Consider the following 25,179-nt stretch of genomic DNA (forward strand, 5'->3'; position numbering starts at 1 on the left):
ATGAGGACCAGAGACGTGTAGAGATTTGTTTCTTACATGGCTTTAATTTGAACTCCTTTCATTCTGAAGATGTCCGAGTATTGAGATAGAGCAAAGGAAAGCAGTACATTTCTGCTGCAGATGCAGCCATGCATCCTGCTAATTTGAAAGGCTTCATCAGCACACTTAGGAGCAAGATGCGAGACATCCTGAGGCACCCCTGACTTGTCAGCTGCAAGATCAATAAAATGCAGACACCACTCTTTGCCACACTCCAGAGAATGAGTTTGCAGAGTGCAAAAGACTTTTCTCCGAAGCTGCTCCATCTGTAGCCAAAGCCGCTCTGAGGAGGGTGCTTGAGACTGGGCCCGGCAGTTCCAGCTGCTCAGCTGCCAGGTGACGGGGCTCAGTTGCTCAGAATTAGGCTGAACAGCAGGGCCTCAGGCCAGAGGTATTTCCAGTGCACTCAGGCCATGGGGCAATGCAGTTACCTTAAGTGACTGTGTAAATGGGGCCTGAGAGTCTCCAGTAGTCAATGTGGAATGTTCTCATTAATTTACTGTTGTACCTGACAAAAGCGAGCAGAGCACTAAAGATGCGTAAACATGCTCTCTCACCCAGCAAATGCAGAGCACCGTTTCCCAGGACTGCATTCTGCTAGTGCTTCACCCTGCCCAAGGCAGCGCTGATCCACTTGGTGTTGTTCACCCAGGAGGGCAGCGAATTGAAAAAGAGGACCTCACGTCAGGCTCCCTGCTTTTCCTTAGTGTGGAAGGGCTCTTCCTCTTTGATCAGCCCAAAATCGATTTCTAACCAAAGCTCCCATGTCTCTGGCCTCTTGAGAATAGAGGTGAAAATGGTTTTTTAAATTGTAAAATAATTTGCACAAACAAAATATTGCTATGTTAACTACGATGTTAACTGTTTTCTTATCTTTGGTATTTATTTTTAAAAGATTATTTGCCCTTTCAGATCATCATTAAATGTCCGGCAAAGTTGAAGCTGGTAGATAGGATGAGGAATGTAATCTCCACCTGCAAAAGGGGCCCCTTATCTTTTGGGACCATGACGGATGGGCACACACAATCTGTGAGAATGGGTTGTGGGTCCAGAGCATTCTGATTGTGGTGTGCGTGTAGAAAGCGCTCACTTTTCAGCCCTGTCCCTGCAGACTGGGCAGTGTCTAATCACTGCCAGAGCTGCCTAACTTTTCTTCCTGAATATTTTTAGCTCTTCCTCTTCTCCTTCCGTCTTTCATGCTTTTTCACCTGGAAAATCACTGTTGTTATTTGACCATAGTTTTGTCCCCTCTTAAATCAAGGTACAGTGAGGATGATCTATAGCTGAAACTATGGCAGCCATGGTTAGAATCCTTCAGAATCAATTCCTGTCAGCAAGCGCCTCAGCCACATAAGAGCTGTGCTTCTTCAAGCCACCCTCCTACAAACCCGTGCTGGTGTAGACACACTGACCCGCCTCTACTTCACTTACCTTACCAGGCTGTTTCCTATTTGTGTCTATCCTCACTACCTTCTCCACTGTGCTAGTTTCTGTTTTCTTCCAAGAATTCTTTCCCTGAACTCCGGGCTAGATTATGATTCCCTTTCCCATTCCCCCTTTGAATCCAGTGCATCAAGCAACACAGCCTCTGCCTTGTCAATAAATGTTTGTATTTCTGCCTGTCTTCCCTCACTGAACTGGTACTCTTTGGAAAATCAGGACTGTAAACTTCGGATACTTGTCAGTTGCTGCTTCCCATCCAGAAGTCAGATTTACTGTGATGTCTCAAAGAGGTAACCGCTTGTAACCTGACACTCTCACTGGATTCACCCTTCATTTTTCCTCCATAGCACTTATCATTTTATGTATTTTCTTGTTTATTTAGATGTGTGTTTTTAGTTTGGACCCCCATTAAACTACAGACTCCTTAAGAGCAGACATTTTCTGCCTTGTTCATCTTTTTATCACTATTACCTATAAAAGTGCTTAATAAATAGCAAATCTCCAATAAGTATGTATTTTCAAAACTGAATTCAGTTAGTTAAGGAAGGATTGACTGAAGGGTGGGCATATGATAAAATTTCAATAAAGTAATCAGACTTTAATTGGCCTTCCCATATTAGCTTCCCTGGATGAGCCAATGGTTTGATTTTATTCTTGTTCCCGCCATATTCACTCCCTTCCCAGGATAGGAGTACCCCCAAATAAGGCAACAGCAGAAGAAGAATATCAGAAACAACCTTCAAAGACTCACTAAACCCTAAATTCCAGACTCACCTATTCGAGGATTAACTTCTCTCTCCTCCAGCTTTGAAGTATTATTTTGAAGACTGTGTGCATACATACATGTGAAGATCAGGTGAATAACATTCTTCATACTCATGTCCTTATCTGATATTATTTCATATCTCTTCCTTCACCATTGATAGTGATGGCAATGTATTTCTCCATATTATCTTTCTTTTCAAGCATCTTATTGTTAATCACATAAGGTCACTTAGTCTTAGGTGTATAATCATTTACATTCTGGATTGCAAGTCCTTCATTAGTTTTACAACTGTTGGATTTACTAAGGCACTGGGGAAGTGGGTAGCACAGGCCAAGGGAAATTGGAATTTGAATCTTTTATTATGATGACCCATTTGTGGGCCACATGATCAGTGGGGAAAAATGGTTTTGTGACAGTTTTGCAGTGTGAAATAAATGTGAGACTTGAACTTCTTCAGTAGTTCACCGACAAGAGCCTGCATGCTAATCTTCAGTGCATACCTGTTGAGCTTGTCTGATGTATGAGGTGCTGTGTAGGAGTGGAGTAGGCTGTGGGCAGTTTCACCTTGATTGAGGTTCTCTCAAGAGGGGCTTGCAAGTAAGTGAATTACAGAGCCATGCTCATCAATTGTAAATAATTTATTGTTATAAAGGCTATTGAGTTAGGTGCTATCATCACCCTGTTTATCTGTCCTACTGGGAATTAACCCAGGATTTTCACACTGAGCTACATCCCTAATCATTATTTTATGGTTTTTATTTTGAGACAGGATCTCCCTAAGTTGCTGAATGCCCAGCCTAGCCTCCAACTTGGAGTCCTCCTGCCTCAGGCTCCCAGGGTGCTGGGATTACAGGGATGCAGTACCACACCTAGCTTCATGACTCAAATTTTTAAAAGACATCTAGCATCTAGTCATAGCACAGCACCAATATAGTTTTAAAATCAATCATTGTTACTTGGTTTATGTGATTCTCTGCAACAGCTAACAGGCAATGTATTTGCTGAAGTCTGAGCTAATAAAGAGCTTGGTAGGTTAAGAGCATCAACAAAATAGACTTGGTGAGTAGTGTGCTTTGAGATCTGATCTCTCTTTTCAAACATTGCAAATACTGTCAGGATGTCCAGTTCCACCTAAGGTCTTGAGATACACACTGCTAAATGGCACGGAGTTCTTCCTGAGGCCCTCACAACCGTTTAATTGATCAAGCCCAGCTCTGCAGCTCTGCCAATCCAGCTAGTGGCCTGCAGTAAGTGGTCTGCAAGACGCGGCCTCGTCACCTGCTGTACCATTCTGCTCAGCCATGGCGCAGAACAAGGGCAGCGTCCTTGGGGCCCCTTCAATAGCAGTGCTGCTAAAAAGCCAGGCTTCTGCAGTTCTTAAATCAGACCAAGTGACATCATGAAAGTTTCTTACTATTTTAAGAAGTTTATAAAACTATTAAAGTTTAAAATAGGCAGCAAGGGGCTGGGGATTTAGCTCAGTGGTTTTGCCACCTGCTGTGCAAGCCCAAGTACCCGAGTTTGATCCCTGGTACCAAAAAAATAAATAAATAAATAATAATAATAATAATAATAATAATAAAATAGGCAGCAGTAAAATAAAGGATCAACATTTGTGTTTTTCAACGTTAAGGGTTTTGGAATGTGAAAATAAGATTATTATCCACAGCTTCTAATATTGCGATTTTTTAAATGAATGAATTATTAATTTAATGACCAATATGATGTCGAGTACTTTCATGAAGTGTAACATTCCCATGTTATCTAGATTTAACATATCCAGTGAATGATGTTTTAATTGTAAATTGCAAAGATGAAATTTTACTGTGTTCATACCATCTTTGCTAGTACTGTCTGATTAAAATTATTATTTATCCATGTCTTTTAATTCTCTTTATAAAAATGTTTAAAGGTTTTAAAGGCATTTGAAAAATGTTACTATTGTGCTTACAGCCTCTTACTGTTTCACCATGGAATTACAAAGAAGAGCACATTTATTGCAATGAAATGCAATTAACAGTGAAAATATCTCCCTAACTTCTAAAGAAATTATGATCCAGTGATGGCAATGTTTTTCTCAGTCATGGTCTGAGAACAGCATTTGATTGCTGACTAATGTTAGGCTACAGAACAATGAAAATTTAAACTGTCCTTGGTGGTAATCATTGGTCAAATTGACTTATGTGTGCCAACATTTAATGGTGGCAATGAGCCCTTTTTCAAATTTTCAAGAATTCTTGAATGATATGTTGTAGTAAATTTCATAATATAATTATCATATTAACTAATCCTATATTGGCAACAATTTAAATATAGTGTGCAAAATGTTAAATATTATTCTATTTATTATCCAAATTTAGGTTGGCAAACATGTAAATATAATGTATGAAATGTTAAAGAAATTAAGAAAATTAGGTATAGTTTTTGTTATATCATAATTCTACCTATTTTGAATTTTCAAAGCTGAAATTAAATCTGGTAAATCGTATTAAATTATTAAGGAATTAAAATACATATGATGCATATAACTATATAGTCAACGTACATATATATTTTAGATGAAATTAACTCCATTTCTGATTTTAAGAACTAAACATGTTTAGTATCAGAGGACATTTTATTGGAGTCTGTTTTTAATCTTAGTGTTTTAAATATTTATCATGCAATTATATTAGGTTTCTAATTCACAAATTCTTAGAAAAATAAAAGAAAATTATGATGCAAATACAGAATCCTTAGAGAATTATAAATTTTGTCCTAAAATATTACAAAGAAAAATATTTCAATACCTTGACTTGCTGCATGATATTGTCTTACACGATTACAGTTATAACTCTCCGTATGAAAATAATTTCTCTACCTCTTTCCTGTCGTTTACAATATATCATAGATAGTTTAATATTTTACTATGTAGACAGATTTGTATATATCCACTCTTGGCAAAGCAAAACTTCTATGGCTAAAAAAGTTTCACATAAGAAAAAAAAAGTTTCACAGTGAAAAATGCTGTGAGTGCAAAACTGGTTTTGGCTGAAAAGTTAGATGCACATTAATTGCCTCAACAAGTCTTTACGAGGGCTTATGATTTAGGGTTTAGGAGAGGTCATTATCTCTGAGAATATGGAATGTGACATGGGCCCTTTACAATTTCTTATTGGTATAACTGAAAAGAGATAGACCTGTGAAGAGCGTGATGCTCTTGTTACCATGACCAGCTCACAGCAAGTAATCGGCACATAGAGTAGAATCAGCACGCATAAGGGACAGGTCTGTTCTGAAGCCTCTTTCAGAGCAAAGGAAGAAAAGCAACAATGATTTCCTTCGTGCAGTGATTAATACTAGATCTACGGACTATGGGGGCTTAAGTGGTAGGATGGCTCTAATTAAATTCCATTTAGAAATATTTTATATCACACCTAATAGCCACATTTTGCATGTGGGGTTTCTAATATGTTTGCATTTTTTCCTGATTTGTTCCCAGAATGTTCAGGCCCATTGGGAATTGAAGGTGGAATCATATCAAATCAGCAAATCACAGCCTCATCTACCCACCGAGCTCTTTTTGGACTCCAGAAATGGTACCCCTACTATGCACGTCTTAATAAGAAGGGACTGATAAATGCCTGGACGGCTGCAGAAAATGACAGATGGCCATGGATTCAGGTAACACTGGGGTGATACACAGTTTTGCCTAAATGCCTGTTGTCATATGAAAAAGAAGACAAGAAATCACTCATGGTCTCAGAAAAGGTAATTTAGTTAAGGGTTCAGTTTGGCTACAGATGCTAAAAATGTGAAGAACATACACATTCCACTGGCAAGTGTATTAGAGGGATTTAAAGTGATAAAATTCTTGAGCTATATAAACACTATCTTAAGATACATCAGAGAAAGTCTCAGATACATGTTCATTCAGAACATGCCAATTTAGACAGCAACTCCCACAAAATTAGCAACTAATTAGCACCTCTCCTACAAAAAAAATTACACCTATTCCTTCTCTGTGTCTGAGATGTGGCTTTGCATGTGAAAATGTAAAATACACAATGGATACGACAATGTCTCAAATGTTAGCAGCATGGTCTTTCAGTGATTAAGGACTTTCAACTCATAGTGTCAGGTACAGTATTCTCATCAGCCCACTGATTTTTAAAGAAGAATACAATACCCTGAGATACTAAGTATTTTCCCAGGGGTTACACATAGAGTAGTAATGTGAAAACCTGATATTTCTTCCTTTTAATTCTTTCTGAAACCATAAAGTAAAAGTTAGAGAACAAAAAGATGATCATAAGTGGTTCCTGAGAAGGATTGTACCTGTCAGGAACATAGCTCATTAGTATCCGGTTATCTGGTCACATGGAAGTATCCTAAAGGGAAAACAGGTGCACATGCTCTGGGGTCAAAGGAAGAAGAAATCATGCTGGGAAAGTTGCCTGGTGGAGACAGCTTCCGAAGGGCCTTGCAAAAGAGCTTGCGATAGACTCGATGGCGAAGGAACAGCAGTCACAGGTGTGATAGGAGTCCGGGAAGCTCCTGTAGAAAATCACAACAAGAAAAGATTGCTGGAGGGATTCGTTAGTTTGCTGTGCCACAGGATCCACCAAAAAGCTCTGGCCTTTCCCACTGGAGTAGGGGGCGGTTACGCAGAACTTTGATCAGCTTAGGTGCCGACATCTGTTCTCCCTGTTTGCTACATATTTTGAGTCAGAGAAACTTTGATGTGACATTATTAAATGTGATGTATAAAGGTTGCTTTACAGGCATTTAATAAAAAGGAAAATTGATTTATGGCCAAGTAACAAGACTTTCATACTTGGGAACTGGGGTGAAATCTTCAAATACTTCCTTTGTTGAATAAATCTTATATGTCTCATAGAGATTTATTTTATCTAAGCAGCAATATATGGTGGACCAGCGTACTTGTTTTGTTTTATAAATTTATGTCTGCGTGTACTTGTGAAAATTGCTTCTTAAATTACATGTGACTTTTCTCATCTATAGCCACATGTACAAAAAGAATTTCAAAAAGTAAAATAACACATCTGTACAGTTTTGATTAGAGACTGAGGAAAATCCAATTAATTTAAAAATAGATACAAAATAAAAGAAACTGTATATATAATACTCATTCCAGAGTTATGTTTAGCCATTGTAGTTGACCACTGTATTTTGAAATGCATTTGTGGAATTGCAGTCATGATAAAACTTTAAAAGTTGTTAATATTTCATACTTTGATTTTTTTGCATTACTTTGCCCAAGTTTATTGCCCACTTTACACAATGTATCATTCTGCCTTTCAAAGTACAGACCTTCCGTTCTCTTTGTCTCAGGCATAATAGGGAGAAATAAGTTCAATGGAGCAAGACAATGATCCTCTCAGGGAAATTTAGATTAAATATAACTTTGCCTGTCATCTTAAGCAGAATAGTTTAAAACTTACTTTTATGGCCAGTGGGTTGATGATGATGATGATGGCAGCGATAATTTGCTTTTTTTCTGAAGATGATCATGAACTTTTATAGAAAAACAGCAGAAGTAAATATAAAACGTTTCATATTAGAAGAATGGGTGAAAAAAACTAAAACGCATCACTGTTACACAGTACTCAGTGAGTATGTTCAAGGTATTTTTTTTTTGCATTCTTTAATAATATCTTGTTTTTTATGTTATTTCCTGCAAAGGAAACTTTATAAATTACTTAAAGGAAAATCATCTTTAAGAGACTCTGAGGAGATTAATCCCATAATGAATTTTCAGTGTTTAAGCATTCATTTTAAAAATTTTTTATCAGGACATGTTTGTAGTGCATAATATTTATATTCCTTACGAGACGTTTGCACACGGACACAACGCATCCTCAGTCCTTTTTACACCTGTTTCTCCTCCCTCCCACCTTCTCTTCTTCCCTGCCCATTTGAGAAAGATGTATCACCTTTCCTATTAGCTGTCTTTTATTTCTCTCTCTATTTATAACTTGGGTTTCTCATATAAAAGAAACCACATTTCATCCTTTTCTTTGTATTCAGTCCTTTAAATGAAACATGTGAGCACTTCGCTTAAACCTGCTTATAATGAGCATAGTATTCTCCTAATCTTTTAGGTATATAACACACATGCACTAATTAGTATTCAATTTAATTTTCTTCCTTGTCTTGATAATGAAAATTGAAAATGCCATTTTAAATTTACTTGCTCAGCAGGCAATTATTGATAGTAGCACAGTGCTCATAATTGGTTCTGGATTTAAAGAATCAGTATAGAAAAATACAGTTAAACAAAAACTTTTTTCTTTTTTAACATATTTCTGACGTTTATTTCTTCACTTAGATTTTTCCAACTATTAAATAACACCATGTTAAGCATTTCCTTAGCATTTTGGAATATACATTTCTCAGTTGATGTGTTATAAATAGCAATGTCACAATTATGGAAGGGTATCTTTGATTATCTCAAGTAAAAATATAAAAAGCTTATTTAAAATGTTCAGATGAGTTTTTGAGTAGATGTATAGGTCTGTTTTCCTGTTGCTTGTAGAAAATACCCAAACTGCAACTTACAGGAGGGGAGTAATTAGGCTCAGGGTTTCAAGGGTTCAGTCCATGATCAGCTGGCTGCAAGGCAGGAACATCGTGGTGGAAGGGTGTGGCAGAGCACTTCCTGCCACCAGGAAGCACAGCACAGAGGACCAGTGCCAATGGGAGTTAGACCCTCCAAAGACTGACCCCAATGTCCCCCCTCCTTCTGCAGGACAAGCTCCTACCAATGCATTCAAAGTGAACATCCCTGGATTCATCCATAATGAGTAAATGTCCCCAAGAACTAATCGCCTCCCCAGGAGTCTCTCAGTTCACTCAAATTGATGATTAAGATTAATTAGCACAGAAGGATTAGCCAAGATGATTATTTCTTATTTATTTGTAAAGATTTATTTTTTATTTTCTATCCCTGTGCATATTTTCTTTTGTTTTTTTTTCTAACAGTATATAGTACATCTTCTATTTTTTTTAAATCTCTAAAGTGACTTTGTATTATAGTGTAGGTCTTAAATGTCCCCCAGAAGTCTCATGTACTTGGAAGGTGACTGGATCATGAGAGTGCTGTACTCATCAGTGGATTCATCTATTGATGATTTCACAGCTGCATGTGCTGCTGAAAGGTGGGGCCTGGTTGGAGACAGGTCACTGGGGAGGGGGTGGCCTGGAAGGGTGCATTCTCGCCGCTGGCTTTTCCTTTCTCTCCTGTTTCCTGCCTGCCAGGAGCTGAGCTGCTGTCCTCTAACAGTCCCCTCCACAATGACGCTTTTGTCTTAGAACAAGAAAACCTTGGGCTGAGCCAGGGAAATTGGGATCCAGTCGAGCACTCCTCCTTAAAGTTATGGGTGTCAGATATTGTGTCCAGCAACGCAAAAGCTGACCGACACATTTTGCTTGCACACACCTTGAATTTCTAGCTATTCATTTACTGTATTTATCCATTTAACAGACATTTACAGAATGAGTGTTACTCTGCACTGTATTACTTAAAAAAATGCACCAAAAAACTGCATTTCCCTTCAAGATACTATGAATCTAGAAAATAGAAAAGTAAATACCCAATATATTTTGATCTTATTTTCCATGGTCTCCTAACTGTTTCATGTGAATCATGATATTTTTATATCCAAATGGCCTATTTTAATAGGACTTTTATGAAACCTAAACTACATTAGCTTTATATAGAATACAGACAGAATTTCCCATTACACTATTATCTCACTATAGTATTGTATGTTGATTTAGTATATTACTAACACCAATTTTTGTATGGAAGTAAATTTACTCTTAGTCATGTCAGTAACTGAGAAAAATGAAGTTTGAGCTCTCTTTTGAATAATTCTCCTTTTAGAAAATGTGGCTATGATTTTAATATGTTCTGGTTCTTCTATATACGACAGTGTTTGTAAGGGGAAGAGATAGCTATTTTTTTAAACTTTAATGTGCCAAGGAATCATGAGTGACTTGGTAAAAATAGAAATTTCTAGATTTCTCCCCAGGTCAGCCTCGGAATGCTCTGTAAAAACTTGTCTCATCAGCTTGGGGAGTTAATATTTGTACAGTCTGAATTACAGAAACAAGATAAATAAAGTAAAAACAGTTTTGCCTGATGATCTTGGTACTGTGCTGATGGAACTCCAAATAGTGATGATTGCATGGGGTGGAGAGAGTTGAAAGACAGGTGAAATAAAATTAAAAAAAAAAAGGAAATTGGAAAGTCTCTAAGCCAGGGGGAGGCAGATCCAAGATATGTATCTTTATCAGAAGTGCATCCAGCTTAAACAACAATTCTCAAGTACTATGCATTAATTATGAAACATCATATTCCTAAGTGACTCTCAGATTCTTCTTTTTTATGATATTTCAAATATACAAATGCAAAATTATCTGACTTCTGCATTTAAATAATATAACTGTAAACAAAGAATAACTTACTATTGAGCCCCCCAAAAATGATATGAGCACAAATTATATCACAGATTCCTGAAATACAAATGTCATATGAATTTTTTAAAACACTTTAACTTGAGGATTGAAAATGCAAAAAAAATTATATATTCTTTGTCACAAGTTTGTACATAATGTGTATGAAAAATCTTATGGTAACTATCAACACCTTGAACTTCTCCAGATAAACAAATCATTTTTAAAACCTCAGGACTCTAAAATATTTTTTTCCATTTTTGTAGTGGCATAACATGAATTATATAGAATTTGATCACCTATACTGTTTTCTCATTCAAGTCAAAAGTATTTTAGCCTGATTACTTTCCTGAAAACAAATAAATAGACAACATTCCCAGATATGCTCTTATCAATAGTAAACACACCTATAAGGCTAATTACTTTATAGCTACACATTAATATATCGCTTCTTCTAATGACTTTTTAATAACCTGTGATCCTGGGTGGAAAATTAAAATTTTCATTTTAAGTAGTTTATTAGAAATGAGCTTTCATATATGGTCATATGTTTTAAAAACAAATGTTACTCTACATTTAAGAAAAAGCAGTTGTATTTAGTAAAAAATGAATTGGATCTCTCAGTACTGAAAAAATGGTGCATGTGGTGCTGAGTTATCTGGCAAGTTTACTGCATTTGTACCACAGGAGTTCATGACTTACTAGCTTTGCAGGATGCGCTTTGAATCATAACTGCAGTTTCTCTGAGCTATAGAACATGTGATTCTGCTCTGATGTTACTCAAGCTGTAGCTCCAGTCTTCCTTTCCTCCAAGTTGCTTCCTTCAGACATTCAGCACCCACAGCCTTTCTGGCCTCAATTTCTTGCTATCTCTCGAATGCACACATGGTTTGCTGGGCTCAGGCGCAAACACTGCCTGGTTGTCCACACAGCATCTGCTTCTCTTTAGTTCATCCCTTGTTTCTTTCTCGGTGAAGTCATTCCCGCCTCTTAAATTCAAGAACAGAAGTCACCATACACCTTTTTGTCACCCTGCTAACTATATATTTTCATCACAGCAGCATGTATAGCCCTTGATTCCCTTTTCTTCTCCCCCTACACTCTAGTCACCTTGCTATTAGGATAAACACTTGATTTAAATATATTTCCATAGTGCCTTAAATAAAACCTATGTTGGAAGAATGCTGAATGGATGAATAAGAGAACAGGAAATATTGCACAAGACAGATAAGAAGAGAGGAGCCCTTTGCTTGCATATGGTGATTACACCACATTGATCAGTGCTGAGAATACCCAAACAGTTCCCTCTGTGTTTGGCTGTTGTCTCCTTACCTCACTGGTCCCATGGTTATGAATTGTATCTAGATATTCCCCAAAGCCTCATGCAGTCTTTTTTGGAAATGGCTGAATGTGGACTGTGTGATGCTGGGATTACGGGCGCGTGATTACTAAACCACTGCATGTGAGCAATTGGTTTGGCACCACCCTAATCCCAGTAGTCTGAATAAAATAAAAGGGGCAGAAAGACACCTTTAAACTCCCTTGTTGCCTGTGCTACCTTGTGGCCACCGTGTTGTTTGTCCTCTGAAATCCCTGCCTTGGAGCCAGCTGATTATGGTCTGAAGCCTCAATGAACTGTGTGTCAAATAAACCCCTTCCACTCTGACTGTGGGCCATATTCACAGACATGATCTGTGTGCTTCAGGCAATGGCCCGAAGTTTATTCCTCATCCCTGCAAACCACTCTGACAAGCGACAGGAGGTGAGCACCGGGTCACATCTGCAAAGCACTTGTCCAGGAGTCTGCTTGTTACACTCAGTGAACCAAGTGTCACAATCCCTCCTACCTTCTCCTGTTCCACTGGTTCCGGTCCGGAAATGTTAAAGACATGAACATTTCATTTAACTTCTTACACATTTTAATAAATTTGTTATCATAGTCATATCACAAGACTTCAGAAACTTTAGGCAATGCTATTGTTAATGTATATTAATCATTTCCCTCTAAGATTAATTTACATAAAAAGTTTTTAAAATGCTAGTATTTTTCTAACTTATTTAATTTTGTGTTTTCATCCTTAAAAATTGTCAAACATATTAATTACCTATTATTACTATTAGTCCTAAGAGACAGAACATAGAGAGATATAGGCTGTTACATTAACATGATTTTTAGAATTTATTAAACTCTTAGAAGATAAATACACTTAATAACACACCTGTTTTCATTATACTTATTATACGTTTTGGTATAGTAAGTATGAAAACTTTCTAAATTGTCTTTTGTATTTATAATGGTATTTTAAATGCTTTATGCTTCAGTTAGTTTCCATTGTTTTATAAATACTACCAGAGTGATTCTTTTAGGTTATTATACTGGTAAAGTGAAATGGAGAAAATCTGAGTAATTATTGAAAATAGTAAGTTTAGGGCCGGGGATTTAGCTCAGTGGTTCTGTTGCCTGCCTTGCAAGCTCAAGGACCCAAGTTCGATTCCTGGTACCAAAAAAAAAAAAAAAGAAAATAGTAAGTTTCTTTTGTAATGGGAAAAATATATTCAAAGGTAGGACCTCTGCATTTTCAGTCTGCCTGGATGACATTCATGTCAGATTTACCCTGGTTGTCTCTTCATCTCTTCACACAACCAGTTGGGCAGACTCTCGAGTGCGAATCCGATTCATGGTACTTGTGACTGAAAGAGGCCACACTCTGAGGTCCTGTTGTCTTTCAGAGTTTCTCACTGCAGCTCTTCTCTGTGGCTGAATGCACTCAGGATTCCACTGTGAGTCTGACCCACCCTCAAGCAGAGGCTTTAGAGCCTTTCTAGACCCGCCCTGGGGAAATGTTGCTAATGAATGAAAGTCACTTACGGCCTTTCCTGCAGCAGTTATTCTGCTAGAACTGCATCTGCGCCTCCTGCAGGAGCACAGCAGTTACCAGCCCCCCACCCCCAGGTCCCTAGGGGTGAGAAGTACAGAGAAGTAGGAGAAAAGTGAGAGTCGGGACTAAAGGTCTCCTTGTCTCTTCATGTTTATCTTCTGGGAACTGGTGGGATTACTATTTGGATTGGGCTGAAAGAATCCCTTATTTCCACAGTAGACACGGAACAAATTTGTACTCTGAATTTTTCTCTGAAATTTTCCTTACTGAAAACCTCCTTGTGTCCAAGTGTTGAAAATCTGAAGCAGTCCCAAGCCACCTGGCCTGGTTCTGAAAGCTTTATTTATTTTTTTTTTTGAGGCAGCAATTAATGCAAAACCATTTCTATCTAGGGGTGTTTGCTGCTTTTTAAAACTAACTGCATATAATTAGTTTTAATTGGAGAAAACAACATAAATTTACCTATACTTGGATAAGAAATGAGCTCTGTTGCTCAAAGTATGATGTAATTAGCTTTAGGAGCTAACCGCCACACTCCAGCACTTATGCACTGTTCCACTCCTTTACATGTATTAACTCAAATTCGATCAAATCAGTATGCTATCCCATCCATCAAATATGGACAAAGAGCCATAGAAAGATTTGTAAGTTGCTTAAACTATTGACTGTATTGTGAAGTTTTGATTCAAACTCAGCTCTAAACTATTCCTAACTTGTGTGTTATTATCCTTTCTTTGACAACCCCTTTACCTTTTATGAGGGGGAAGAGTGGACACTAAGAAAATTAAAGCTTTGTAAAGTAACTATTTTAGCCTAGAAAATTTTTATTTGTCCATAAACAAGTAGTTTGCCTTTATCCTGGAGCAATAGTTCTCCGGCTATACATAAATATGACCTGATGAGCTTTGGACATACCGTCCCCATCCTTAGAAGTTCTGAATGACGAATCAGTGTTGGGTCCCAGGCATTACCTACAGATTAGACACATTGGGTGAATTTTTATACAGGTGGTCCTGAGGGGTGAAATGTTGGTTCAGAGTCTAGAAGAGAAATGCACTTCACCTTGGATTTGTCTCTTTTGCTCTTAGAAGCAAGTTAATTAACTAAACTGAGATGTTGAAGAACAGTATCCTGATCTTAGGAGACATCAGTGTGAAAATGATATCAAGACAAGACAAATGCAAAACCTAATGCTTTAAGCTGTCTTGGTGATATTTTGTTTTTAAATTGCCTAATTTCACGTTATTCTTAGGTATAATCCACATTCCTCCATGTACTGGAAATGACAATGTTTGTTTCCCAGGTTTTTTGACTGTAACATGAAGACTTTAATAATTCAGTAATAATTAAATAATTAAAAGGTTGTAGAATATATAGATCCCCATAAAGCCACTCTATAAATGATCTGTCATTAAATCTTCAATCCTGTCCAAAAAGTGTTTAAACTTCTGTATACCACAGAGTTCGTAAGGGGAAGAGATAGCTATTTTTTAAACTTCAATATCCCAAGGAATCATGGGTGACTTGGTAAAAATAGAAATTCCTAGATTTCTCCCCAGGTCATGCTCATAATGGTCTGTAAAATCTTGTCACATCAGCTTGAGAGGAATCAGAATATAATATAAAAGCACTAAAAAGCCACTTATATTTTAATTATTAAAGGCAAATTTAGCATATTCAGCATCTTTGAGGATGACATTAAAGAGGTTATTCTGGACAGAAGGGAATAAAATGATCAAAATCACAGATGAGATGGAGAAAGGTCAATTTCATCAGGGGCAGTTGTTCTTGTACTGGAGTTGGGCATACATGTAGGGTTAGTTAGGGAGACAAAGACCTGGAAGATGAAGCAGCCTCAAAAGCATGAAGATGTATCAATGTCAGACTAAGGTCGGACATAATGGTTATTGAAGAGTGTGGGAAGATGGCTTGTCAGTGGTCTGTATTTTAAGTACCCAACACAATACCCAGCACTGAGAAGCAATCAATAAAATTTTGTAAAAAAAAAATGTTAAATTGTACTTTGTAATGATGGGAGCATAGGAATAGAGGTAGCTGTTAGGATGCACACATAGAATTCCCAAAGGAACATGTCACGAGGGCCTGAGTCAGACTACTGAAATAAGATGAAAGACGGACTGGTAAGAGGACTTCAGAGTGCAGCACTGGCAAATAATAGTGTGTGTGTTAGAGGAGGGGAGAAAAAACACATTCTGAGGTTCTGAGCTTGAATGCAATAGTAGAACCATTAAGGTAGTTACAGATACCTCGGAGGACTTGGTATGGTGGTTAGGGTGAGATTTCAGTTTGACTGGCTTTGGGATCTTCCCAAGGATTTGTGGAGCACACTTCAGGGTGTGTCAGGATGGGTCATGGAGGCATAGCCTTGGAGTCTGTGTCTGATCCCCAGCCCCTTCCTCACTGTCACTGTCCTGCTGCTCTACTTCCTGCCCACGGAGATCACATCATCTCTGCTGCACCATGCCCTTCTGCCATGATGTGCCTGCTGCCTTGAAGCCGGCCGACAGTGGATGGAAACCTTTGAGAACATGAGCCGAATTAAACTTCTCCTTTAAGAAGTAGGCATCATATAGTGTGTCTGGGAAAGCTGACTAATACGGTTGATCAGCTTTTTAATGTACTTGGAGAAAATCCTGGTGATGGTATCCAGTAGGAAGTTAGGCAAGTGAGCTTGGTGCTCTGCATAGTGCATGGAAGAGGACTGCCCATGACACCTCTGAGATGTGATCTTTCTGTGAATATTGCATCAAGCCACTTGCGAGTCTATGTCTATACCTAGTAGAAGCATGGTTGGCTACTGTCTTTTTAGAATTCAGAGAGATCCTTGAGAGAAAAATGGGGAATCTCAAAATAAGGTGTCATTTTCTCTTGCCTGCATTTCCCTCAGAGTATCTTGTAAGGCAGAAGCTTACTGAGGAGCCCCATTTTATGAGAGTTTCAGGAAGAAATGACCTGACTCTTCAGCTTGTGAATAACTTTATCCATTCTCCTGTCATGCCTTTTCTAAAACACTTTATTTTCTCATCGTATGTTGGTTACAATTTCTCTATGTATTTGCTTTTAATGTTGTTTCTGCTGCTGCTTTCCTCAGAATTGATACATTTAATTAAAATCATAGCTGTTTCAGTTTAACATTGGTATGTAGTTAGAATAGATTGCTGTATTTTGTTACGATTTTGCTTCTTGAAAAAAATGATAAAGGTCTCCTCTTTCCCACAAATAAATCCTCAGATTTCTTGTTTCTATTATATACTTAATGCTTCAGTAGCTTTGAATGGTTTTTGTCTGTGAGCTTACCATACATGCATTATATTTTCTTGTCTTGGATTTAAACAACTGTGTTAAACTCAGGTCTCCTTAGTTTCTTATTATGATTAGTGCCATTAGAGACAAAGTACTGAACTTTAGAAATAGATGTGCCTTTTTCTATCATAGATTTTCTGGCAAGAGTCCAGCCCAAGTTAGTGTTCATATGTAATGGCAGCTTTCAAGAAGCTCTTAAATAGAAGTGGTTTACCCAGCAGAAAAACAACAACAATACATTTTGGTATAGTTGTCCATGGATCATAGCTTTTCCTTTCTTAGGAGTACTCACACAGACTTGGAGAGATGTATATAAGCCCTGGAAGCAGTGTATTCAAAATAGCTCTCTTAGTTTTAAATCTGCAGTGTGGAAAACTGTTTATTGAGAATCTACTATTTGTAGAGTTATTTGGGTCATACAGGGGTTTTCTATGTTCATGCGGAGGTTATTTTAACCGATAGAACATTTCAAATCATCTCGTGTGGACACTTTCTACTTAATTATGTGGACGTCTGAAAAGGGAAAAGCTATTCCACTTAACTCAACAGGCAATATTGCTCTAAGGGAATGTGGAGAATGTATCTGTGAGTGTCAGCCATACGGGACTCATGTGAAGGTGCATCCTTCTACCTCTACAGGCTTGTGGGGGGATATTTCTGAGCGATCCTCAACTCGATTTACTTTAACAAATCCATTCACTCAATTTATTCATTGAGCATTTACAGAATGCCAACAGATGGGCTGGATTCCAGCTCCTCAGGGAGGAATTCCTAGCCTCATCTTTCATCCTGGAGATCTATCGTTTCTTATAGCTTCCTGTCCTTTTCTCACATAATATTTGCCACAACTTTAACTACAGACTTCCTGGGAGATTATTTTATTAAGCAAGCTGCACGAGGGCAGGTACATGGTCAGTTGTGTCACCCAACAGTCTTGTCAATTCCAATGATTACACTTTAAACATATACTATCATAATGTTGGTACCCCCCCAAGACCAGGGATGTGATTTATTTACTCATTAAATCTGTATTAAGTGACTTAATAAATCATGTGTAGTTGAATAACTCATATTGCCTACTGTGTGGGTGTTTGAATCTAACACAAGTGAAGAATATTGACATGGGCAGCTATGTTCTGTTGTGGGGATCTGGATTCAACTGGCCATTAACTGTCACCTTAAACAAGGTCGCTTCACCACTCTTACGGTACAGCTTCTTTATATGGAAAGCATCAACCTTAGTTCAGCCCCTTAGAGTGTTGTGAGGTTTATAAAATGAACATATAGTCAAAAAGGACGTATAGTCATCCAGTAATAAATAGGAGAATGCTCTCACCAGTTCAACAAATGTATATTGGAAAGTGCAGATAAGACATTTAACTGTCTCCCAACCTACTTTTGATCTGTTTCCATGGTAGCAAATGGATCATTAGCTAAGTATGTTTTACCCCAGAATAATAAAACAAAAATCTATATTTTCCAGCTTCCTTTTCTAATCGGTGTGGCATAGGACTTCCAGAAGGTCGGAGGCTAGTAAGAAAAAGGGTCACATGGTAGTTGCTGGGAACTTCCGTAAGAGGTGTAGCCATACAGCCACCCTCCCCTCTCCGTCCCTTCCTTTCTTCTGCTGCCATAAGCACAGAGGCTGCCACTTTGGACCAGGAGATCAGTTACACACCATGGACAAGGAGCCACCAGGTACCCGGAGCCCTGGTGTTGTGGCCCCTGGTGCCTGTCACATGTGTACCCCTGGGGGAAGTAGCTTTCTTCCTATTTTAAGCCACAGCTTCTTTGGGTTTTCCATTACCCATAGCTAAACCAAATCACACCTCCCAGGAGTCTGCAGAGTAGCATGCTCAGTGCTAGATCCAAGGCTCTCTGCAGCTGTGCCATCACAGTTTTTAAGTGTAAATTTTAGGAGCTGTCTCATTGAAAATGAAATTTATAGGTCAGATGTGTTTTCAGTTTGCCATCATAAGAGACAGGGTCCTTCCAGATGGATAAACACACCAAAAGAAGAAATCGTCCTTTTGACCAACCTGAGCATCTTTCTGTAATGACCAAGCATGGTGAGGACTCTGCCCCCTGGGCCATCTGTCTTGCTGCCCTCTGAGTCTGAAAGGATAATTCCATGCTGGCCTCTGACCTCAACCCAGCCACTTGTCATTTGCGGTTGTTCCTTGTCCATGGATATTTTCTTTTTATGTTCATGGAGAGTTAACTGTCCCTTTATTTATATTGATAATGCTCTGCTTTCCATTCCTGTTTGCTGTTTGCGTGTCTTTCCTCTTTCAGTTGCATGAGATGAGGGTAAATGTCTTTGCAGTCTCTGTAGATTGTGCACCTCCAGAACATACTGGATGCCGAACACAGTTCTTGAGAGGCATAAAGAATGCGTAATCATAATCAGATTCTCGTGTAAAAAGAAGCTGTTGTGACCTCATGGAAATTGGTGCTGTGAAAACTGCCAGAGTGAAAACATGTTTTAGTCTGGTGGGAAGGAGAAAGCACTTGAAGGCTTGAAAACAGAGAAGTGACCCAAGAATGGAGAAAATCTACATTTTATTTTCTAAAACATGAAATGTAATTTAGCTTGCCCAATTTTGAATGTTCTTATATGGCTTAAGTATTCTATTAGTAGACATTTTACATCATTTTAAACCATATAAACTTAGAGTTTTGGATCCATAACTTTTAAATGCAAATATATAAAAGATATAAATAGTTCTATTCACTTTTCATAAAATTAACTGTAAACCTGGAGCTACAGATGCAACTTCATGTTAATAATTCTAGTCACTGGTGCATATGAGGTAGCTTTTGATCATTAAAAATAATGTTTTCTAAATTCAGGTCACACTCTAATGGAATTACAAAAATAAAAGAATTTTTCTCTCATTTAAAAATAATTTGTTCTTAGAAAATGTTAGATAAAATCTATATTGCTTCTTAGGGGAAACAGAAACTTTTAAAAAATACCACAATCTGTGAGTTTTTAAAAGACTTCCTAGATATAAACATGTGTTCAGCAAAAAATATTCTAAATTGATGAAATATACTTTATATTCTTCATAACTTTGAAGTAGTTTAATGTTTTGCTCTATAGAATTGTTTGGTGGTCTTACTCTGAAAAGGTGTAAAAATATCTTCATTACTAAGGAGTAATGAGTAAATGTGCACAAAAAGATGTTGTAGAGAAAAGTAGACTTTTTCTGTGGTTACCTTTTATTTTTGTGTATTTATCTCCTAACTTCCAAGGGAGCCCAGATGCCTGAAATTTCCCATTATCTACCCCTGATGGCTCCACACAGGGACCAGAATTATCCAATTAGTTTCTTTGGATTAATAAAAAGAGCAAATAAAATAGTTACCGTGTATATAAGAGCACTCGGAAAAGTAAAAGTTACATAGTCCAGTGAGGTCTGATCTGTGTGAATCAAAGTATCATTTCGTCCATTTGTTATTCATTTTACATCTGTATTTGTAAATGAGAAACTTAACTTTCCTCTTCCCTGGAAGAGAATGATAATGATAGCAAACCATCCTGGAGGGCTGTGAGACAGTGGGGTTGTAGGGAACACTGTCACCATGATGACTCAGCGCAGTGAGTGAGACAGCATCCACAGGGGGAGAAGTTCTCGCTGGGGAGGGTAGTCAGCGCGCCCAAGGTCCTGTTCGCTGGTGTGGTAGGGGCTCTCGGAGGATGAAACCTGCCCTCCAACTAGAATTCCACTCTGCTAGAAGCGATAATACTTCCATTTTTTCTTCTTTTAATGTCCTCTAGGGATGACAGGAAGCTTGAGTCTTAGCGTCCTCTTTCTGCTGACCAGCACCAAGCAAAGTAGACCCTCTCTGTCCACCCGAAAAGCAGGGCAAGACCAATTCCAGGCTCTTACTTCTGGTTTGCTCTTCCCAGTGTTCTCACAGCACCATCGGCTCTAACTCCTAAGAACGAAACATCGTAAACTCAGTAAATTCAGTTCCAGATGTTGATTTTCTGGGGAAAAGTAGAACTTCAGATTTCAAGGTGTATTTCTTAGTAAATATATTTTAAAATGTTTCAAATTAAAAATTAAAGATATTTTATTTTCATATTTTATTTAAAGATAATCAGATATGTAGATGAAGAACCCATACAGTCCATAGAAATACAATGTAAATTTTAAACTAATCTTTGTTATAGAAATGCGTAAGCAGTTAAAGGAATGAAATATTACCGCTTCCAGGAGAATTAACTATAGACTGAATTTTTTGAGTCAGGTGGCATTTGAAAATATTTTTGAATATTGCCATCATGGTTCTGATTTTAGACGCTGTATTAAAATTTGTTTTCAATGACTTAGATAATCTTGTTAACTTAGTTCATAACATTGCCAGCAGATATGTTCATGGATACAACAACAACTTAATGATGAAGAGAAACACTCAAGAAATAGTTCGTGTGCTTTTCTTTTTCCTTTTTTGTTTTACTTTTTGTGGTACTGGGGAATGAACCGAGGGCCTGCACCGTGAGCTACGTTCTCACTCATTTTTATTTTGTATTTTGAGACGGAATTTCACTAAGTCATTAGTTTGCTGAGGCCTGGCTCCAACTGCCTTAGCCTGTCAGACTTGCAGAATGACAGGTTTGTGCCACCACGCTGGGCCTAGTTTGTCTATTTATACCATTTTCTTCAATCATAAACTGAAATTCTCAAGAGAAACCATGAAATATGTCTTTTATGCTTTTTTTTCCAGAACATATGTGGGTATAGCTTAGCAACAATGCAATGTAATTCCTCATGTATTTCTTTTATTTTATTTTTAAAATGCAAATGAAAGAGTATAATTACTTAGATTAAACAAAACCAGAAAATAGAAAGAATGGGCCGGGGATTTAGCTCAGTGGTTTCGCCGCCTGCTGCACAAGCGCAAGGACCTTAGTTCGATCCCCAGCACCAAAAATAAGAAATACAAAGAATATAAAGTGCAAAACTATGACTCAGTAATAGCTGATGCATGTATACCTTTTTCCATTTTGTCCTCTTCCTCCTCTTTTCTGTTAATTCACTCATATTACATAATGCCAGAAAATGGTATCCTGGAAAGCTTGCCCCTCTTTGAGTGAGAACATACGTTTGCTTTGCAGACTTCTTTTATCTTCAGTGCATAAAAATGAAGAGCATCACAGTTTTCTGTTTCCCAGAAGTACCTTTTTACTTTTTATTACATGATATTTGTTTCTGTCTTGAAGTTTAATTGATCCCAGATCACCATTCAGAATTCCAGGACACTTGCTGGCACTACCAATAGTATTTTCACATGGGGAGAGGCAAGGGCTATTCTCATGGCACACCTGGAAGCCCTTCTGTTAGCAGCTTTTGTTGGCATGCTGCAAATAATATACTGAATAAAGAAAAGGCAGAGAGCACAGAGGGTAAAGTGTTACTGTCTTCTGCTAACTCTTCACTGGCCCGGATAAGGAGACGAGCATCACAGAATTCGTTTTTAACTAGGGCCAGATAACTGAATATTTCGTTTTTATTTGTCCTTTCTGATGCACTGATAATTGCTCTCCGTCACATGCGCTCTGCTGCCCAGCTGGAGACAGGCCCAGGACAGAGGTGAGCACTTCATGAATGCTACAGTGATGCCCCTACCCACCAGGCCTGGGCCGCCTCTGAGAGGCAGCGCACCTGTCTGTAACTGTCTTAATAGTTCTTAAGCTATTTTAAGCTAAGAGGATTTCGGCACTCTCACTCTATTGTTTTATTTATTTGTTTGTAATGAAACAAATTATAATGATTTTTTTGATATTTGCCTTTTATGACCCATTTGTTCCTTGGAAGCGGCCATGCAGAGAGGCTTGAGAGAATTAAGCCGCTCACACACAGCCTTCCTCTCTGGCTCACACCACTCTCGTTGCCCCTGAGATTTCGAATCCAGGGTATGTTTTGCTTTCAGGTAGTTCCTCTGGTTCATTTTTAAAAGACATTAGGAAGGAGACTTTATTTTCATTGTTTCTAATGTATTTTATAGAGGTTAGTATTTCTACTTCATCACTGATATTGTTTTATCTTCTTACTCTGATTAATTTTCAAACTTTGGCCATCCGTTCTTTATAAGGTACAGAGAAAAGAGATCGTTTTCTCTTTTCTCTTCATTTTTTCCTTTTCCCTTTGCATGCACCTATTCAGGCTGACAGAATTTAATAAACAATGATGCCTTTGATTTTTTTCATTAGTTATATGACATAACCCAGGAAAAATCCAAAATTCACAGCATGTAGTACCCTAAAACCTGTATCTCAGACAAGAAGACCTTACTTATGAGGGTTCTGCCTACCTTAATCTGTACTGCTCCATCAGACTTAATACACAATCTGGAATCCCAGCCCAAACCAGTCACTTCAGTTATGCAGCTGTGAATAACTGCGCACGTGCGGACATTAGACCAGCAGCAGGGACCGCGTGAGAGCAGATGACTGCAGCTGAGCAAAGCCCTTCAGAAGCAGGTGGGAATTCCCAGGAAACGCCTGCACCTGGCCAGGACTCCTGGGACGGCAGCAGTGGACACCCCATTTGTGTGCTTCTTCTGTCGTGTGCTGTTTAGTGAGTGGGGCCGTTCACTTCAAATGGAATCTCCACCGGGTGCACGGAGGAGCCATAGAGAGATCACAGTTTCATTGTTCTTTCCCATCCCTGTATTTTCAAAGAGGAGTCTTTCCAATACCAATGAAAGGCTGGTCCGTGACCAGGGGAGGGAAGTTCAGAAGCCCTCTTACTTGCAGCTTCGGAATTAGTGCTTGGTAATTAATACAGATCTTGATTTAAAGAACAGGCATTTAAAATGCCATGCCATGATTCTGGGATGAATCCTAACAGTACATGCATTATTAATGCTCCAATGTTTATTTCTTTTCTTCTACATATTGACAAAGTTATTCAAGTATAGAATCCTGGATGTTAGTGACTTTTTAAATCAATAATATAGATTGTGTTCAGTAATGTGTCTTTTTGAGATTTTTCAAAAAGCTGTGTCAAGTTTCCATAGAAAACATTATTCTTTCCCAATCACACTTTGTGAATTAAAGAAGCTCTGCAGCCCTTGTCCACAGACAGTGACTTCCAAGCCCCTCGGGTGCCTAAACCATGGGTGGAACTGAGCCCCAGATTTATATACAAGCTTCCTCTCCTATACAAATGTACCTTTGATGAAGTTAATTTATGTAAATTAGGCATAGTAAGAGAATGGATAACTGCAGAGAATAGAACAGTTACAACGCTTACAGTCATAGAAGCTGCTTAAAAATTAAGAATTGTTTGTTTTTGGAATTTTGCATCTAATGTTTTAGGACTGTAGTTGTCGGTGGCTACCTAAAACCATAGAAAGTGAAACTGCACCAAGGGACTTCTGTGTGTCGAAGTGAACTGCATAGTTAGAAGAGCCAACACAGATTGTTTTGAAAAACATACAGTTTGAGGGAAAAACCGGAACTGACTTTCGGCAGTGTGCAGCCCTGGTGTCGAGGGTGGAGCAGGGGCAGTGCCAGGCGGCAGCTCGCGGGGCGGCAGGCAAGTCCAGCAGTGTCCATGCTGAGGAGATTCCCTCAGGGACTCAGCTGGAGTCGGGAAGGCGGGTCCTGTCCCTCTGTGATCAGGCGCTGCTCATCTGAGATGCGCTTTCATCCCGAAACACCCGAAAGGCCTTCCTTCTTACATCTTCCGACAGCTCCCTCCACCTGAGCCTCTGTAGAAGGTGATTAGGATGCACTGGACGAAATGCTTTATATCAAGAGGATAACATGAAAACTTTGTAACATTTTTGTGATAATAGCAGTTGAACCCAAAGCCTTCCAGTTTAGCTATATGCCCAGACCATTCCATATCTTATCTTATTTTTATTTTCATTTCTACTTTGAGCCAGGGACTTGCTAAGTCACTGGTTGCCCCGGCTGGGCTCAACTTGTGATTCTCCTGTCTCAACCTCCTCTACTACGGGACAGCAGGCGTGGAAAGACTCCACAGATAGGGCCGGGGATTTAGCTCAGTGGTTCTGCTGCCTGCCTCGAAAGTGCAAGATCCTGAGTTCGATCCCTGGTACCAAAAAAAAAAAAAAAAAAGACTGCACAGATTAAAGCAACAGATGGTATCTTCCAACTTCAGAGACCAGTTGCAAGTAGTAGTTTGTCAGACTGACAGGATATAAATGGAGGTTCCCACTACACCCTCTTTGTCCTCTAGGATTGCTCACAGAACTCAGGGAAGGCTCAAGTTTACCAGGTCATTA

General features: G+C 38.4%; 1 protein-coding gene across 3 annotated transcripts in view; it reads left to right on the forward strand.

Moving 5' to 3' along the window:
- Edil3 (EGF like and discoidin domains 3) overlaps positions 1 to 25,179 on the forward strand; it is a 404,159-nt gene that overhangs the window by 260,216 nt on the left and 118,764 nt on the right. For all 3 annotated transcript variants that reach the window (XM_004841650.4, XM_004841651.4, XM_087180996.1), the window contains one exon: positions 5,730 to 5,911. In XM_004841650.4, the coding sequence (XP_004841707.1) occupies positions 5,730 to 5,911 (182 nt within the window). The remainder of the gene's footprint in view (positions 1 to 5,729; positions 5,912 to 25,179) is intronic.

This window comes from Heterocephalus glaber, unplaced genomic scaffold, assembly GCF_053883595.1.
Source record: "Heterocephalus glaber isolate CG9 unplaced genomic scaffold, H.glaber_assembly_v1.0 deba00001465, whole genome shotgun sequence".
Lineage (NCBI taxonomy): Eukaryota > Metazoa > Chordata > Mammalia > Rodentia > Bathyergidae > Heterocephalus > Heterocephalus glaber.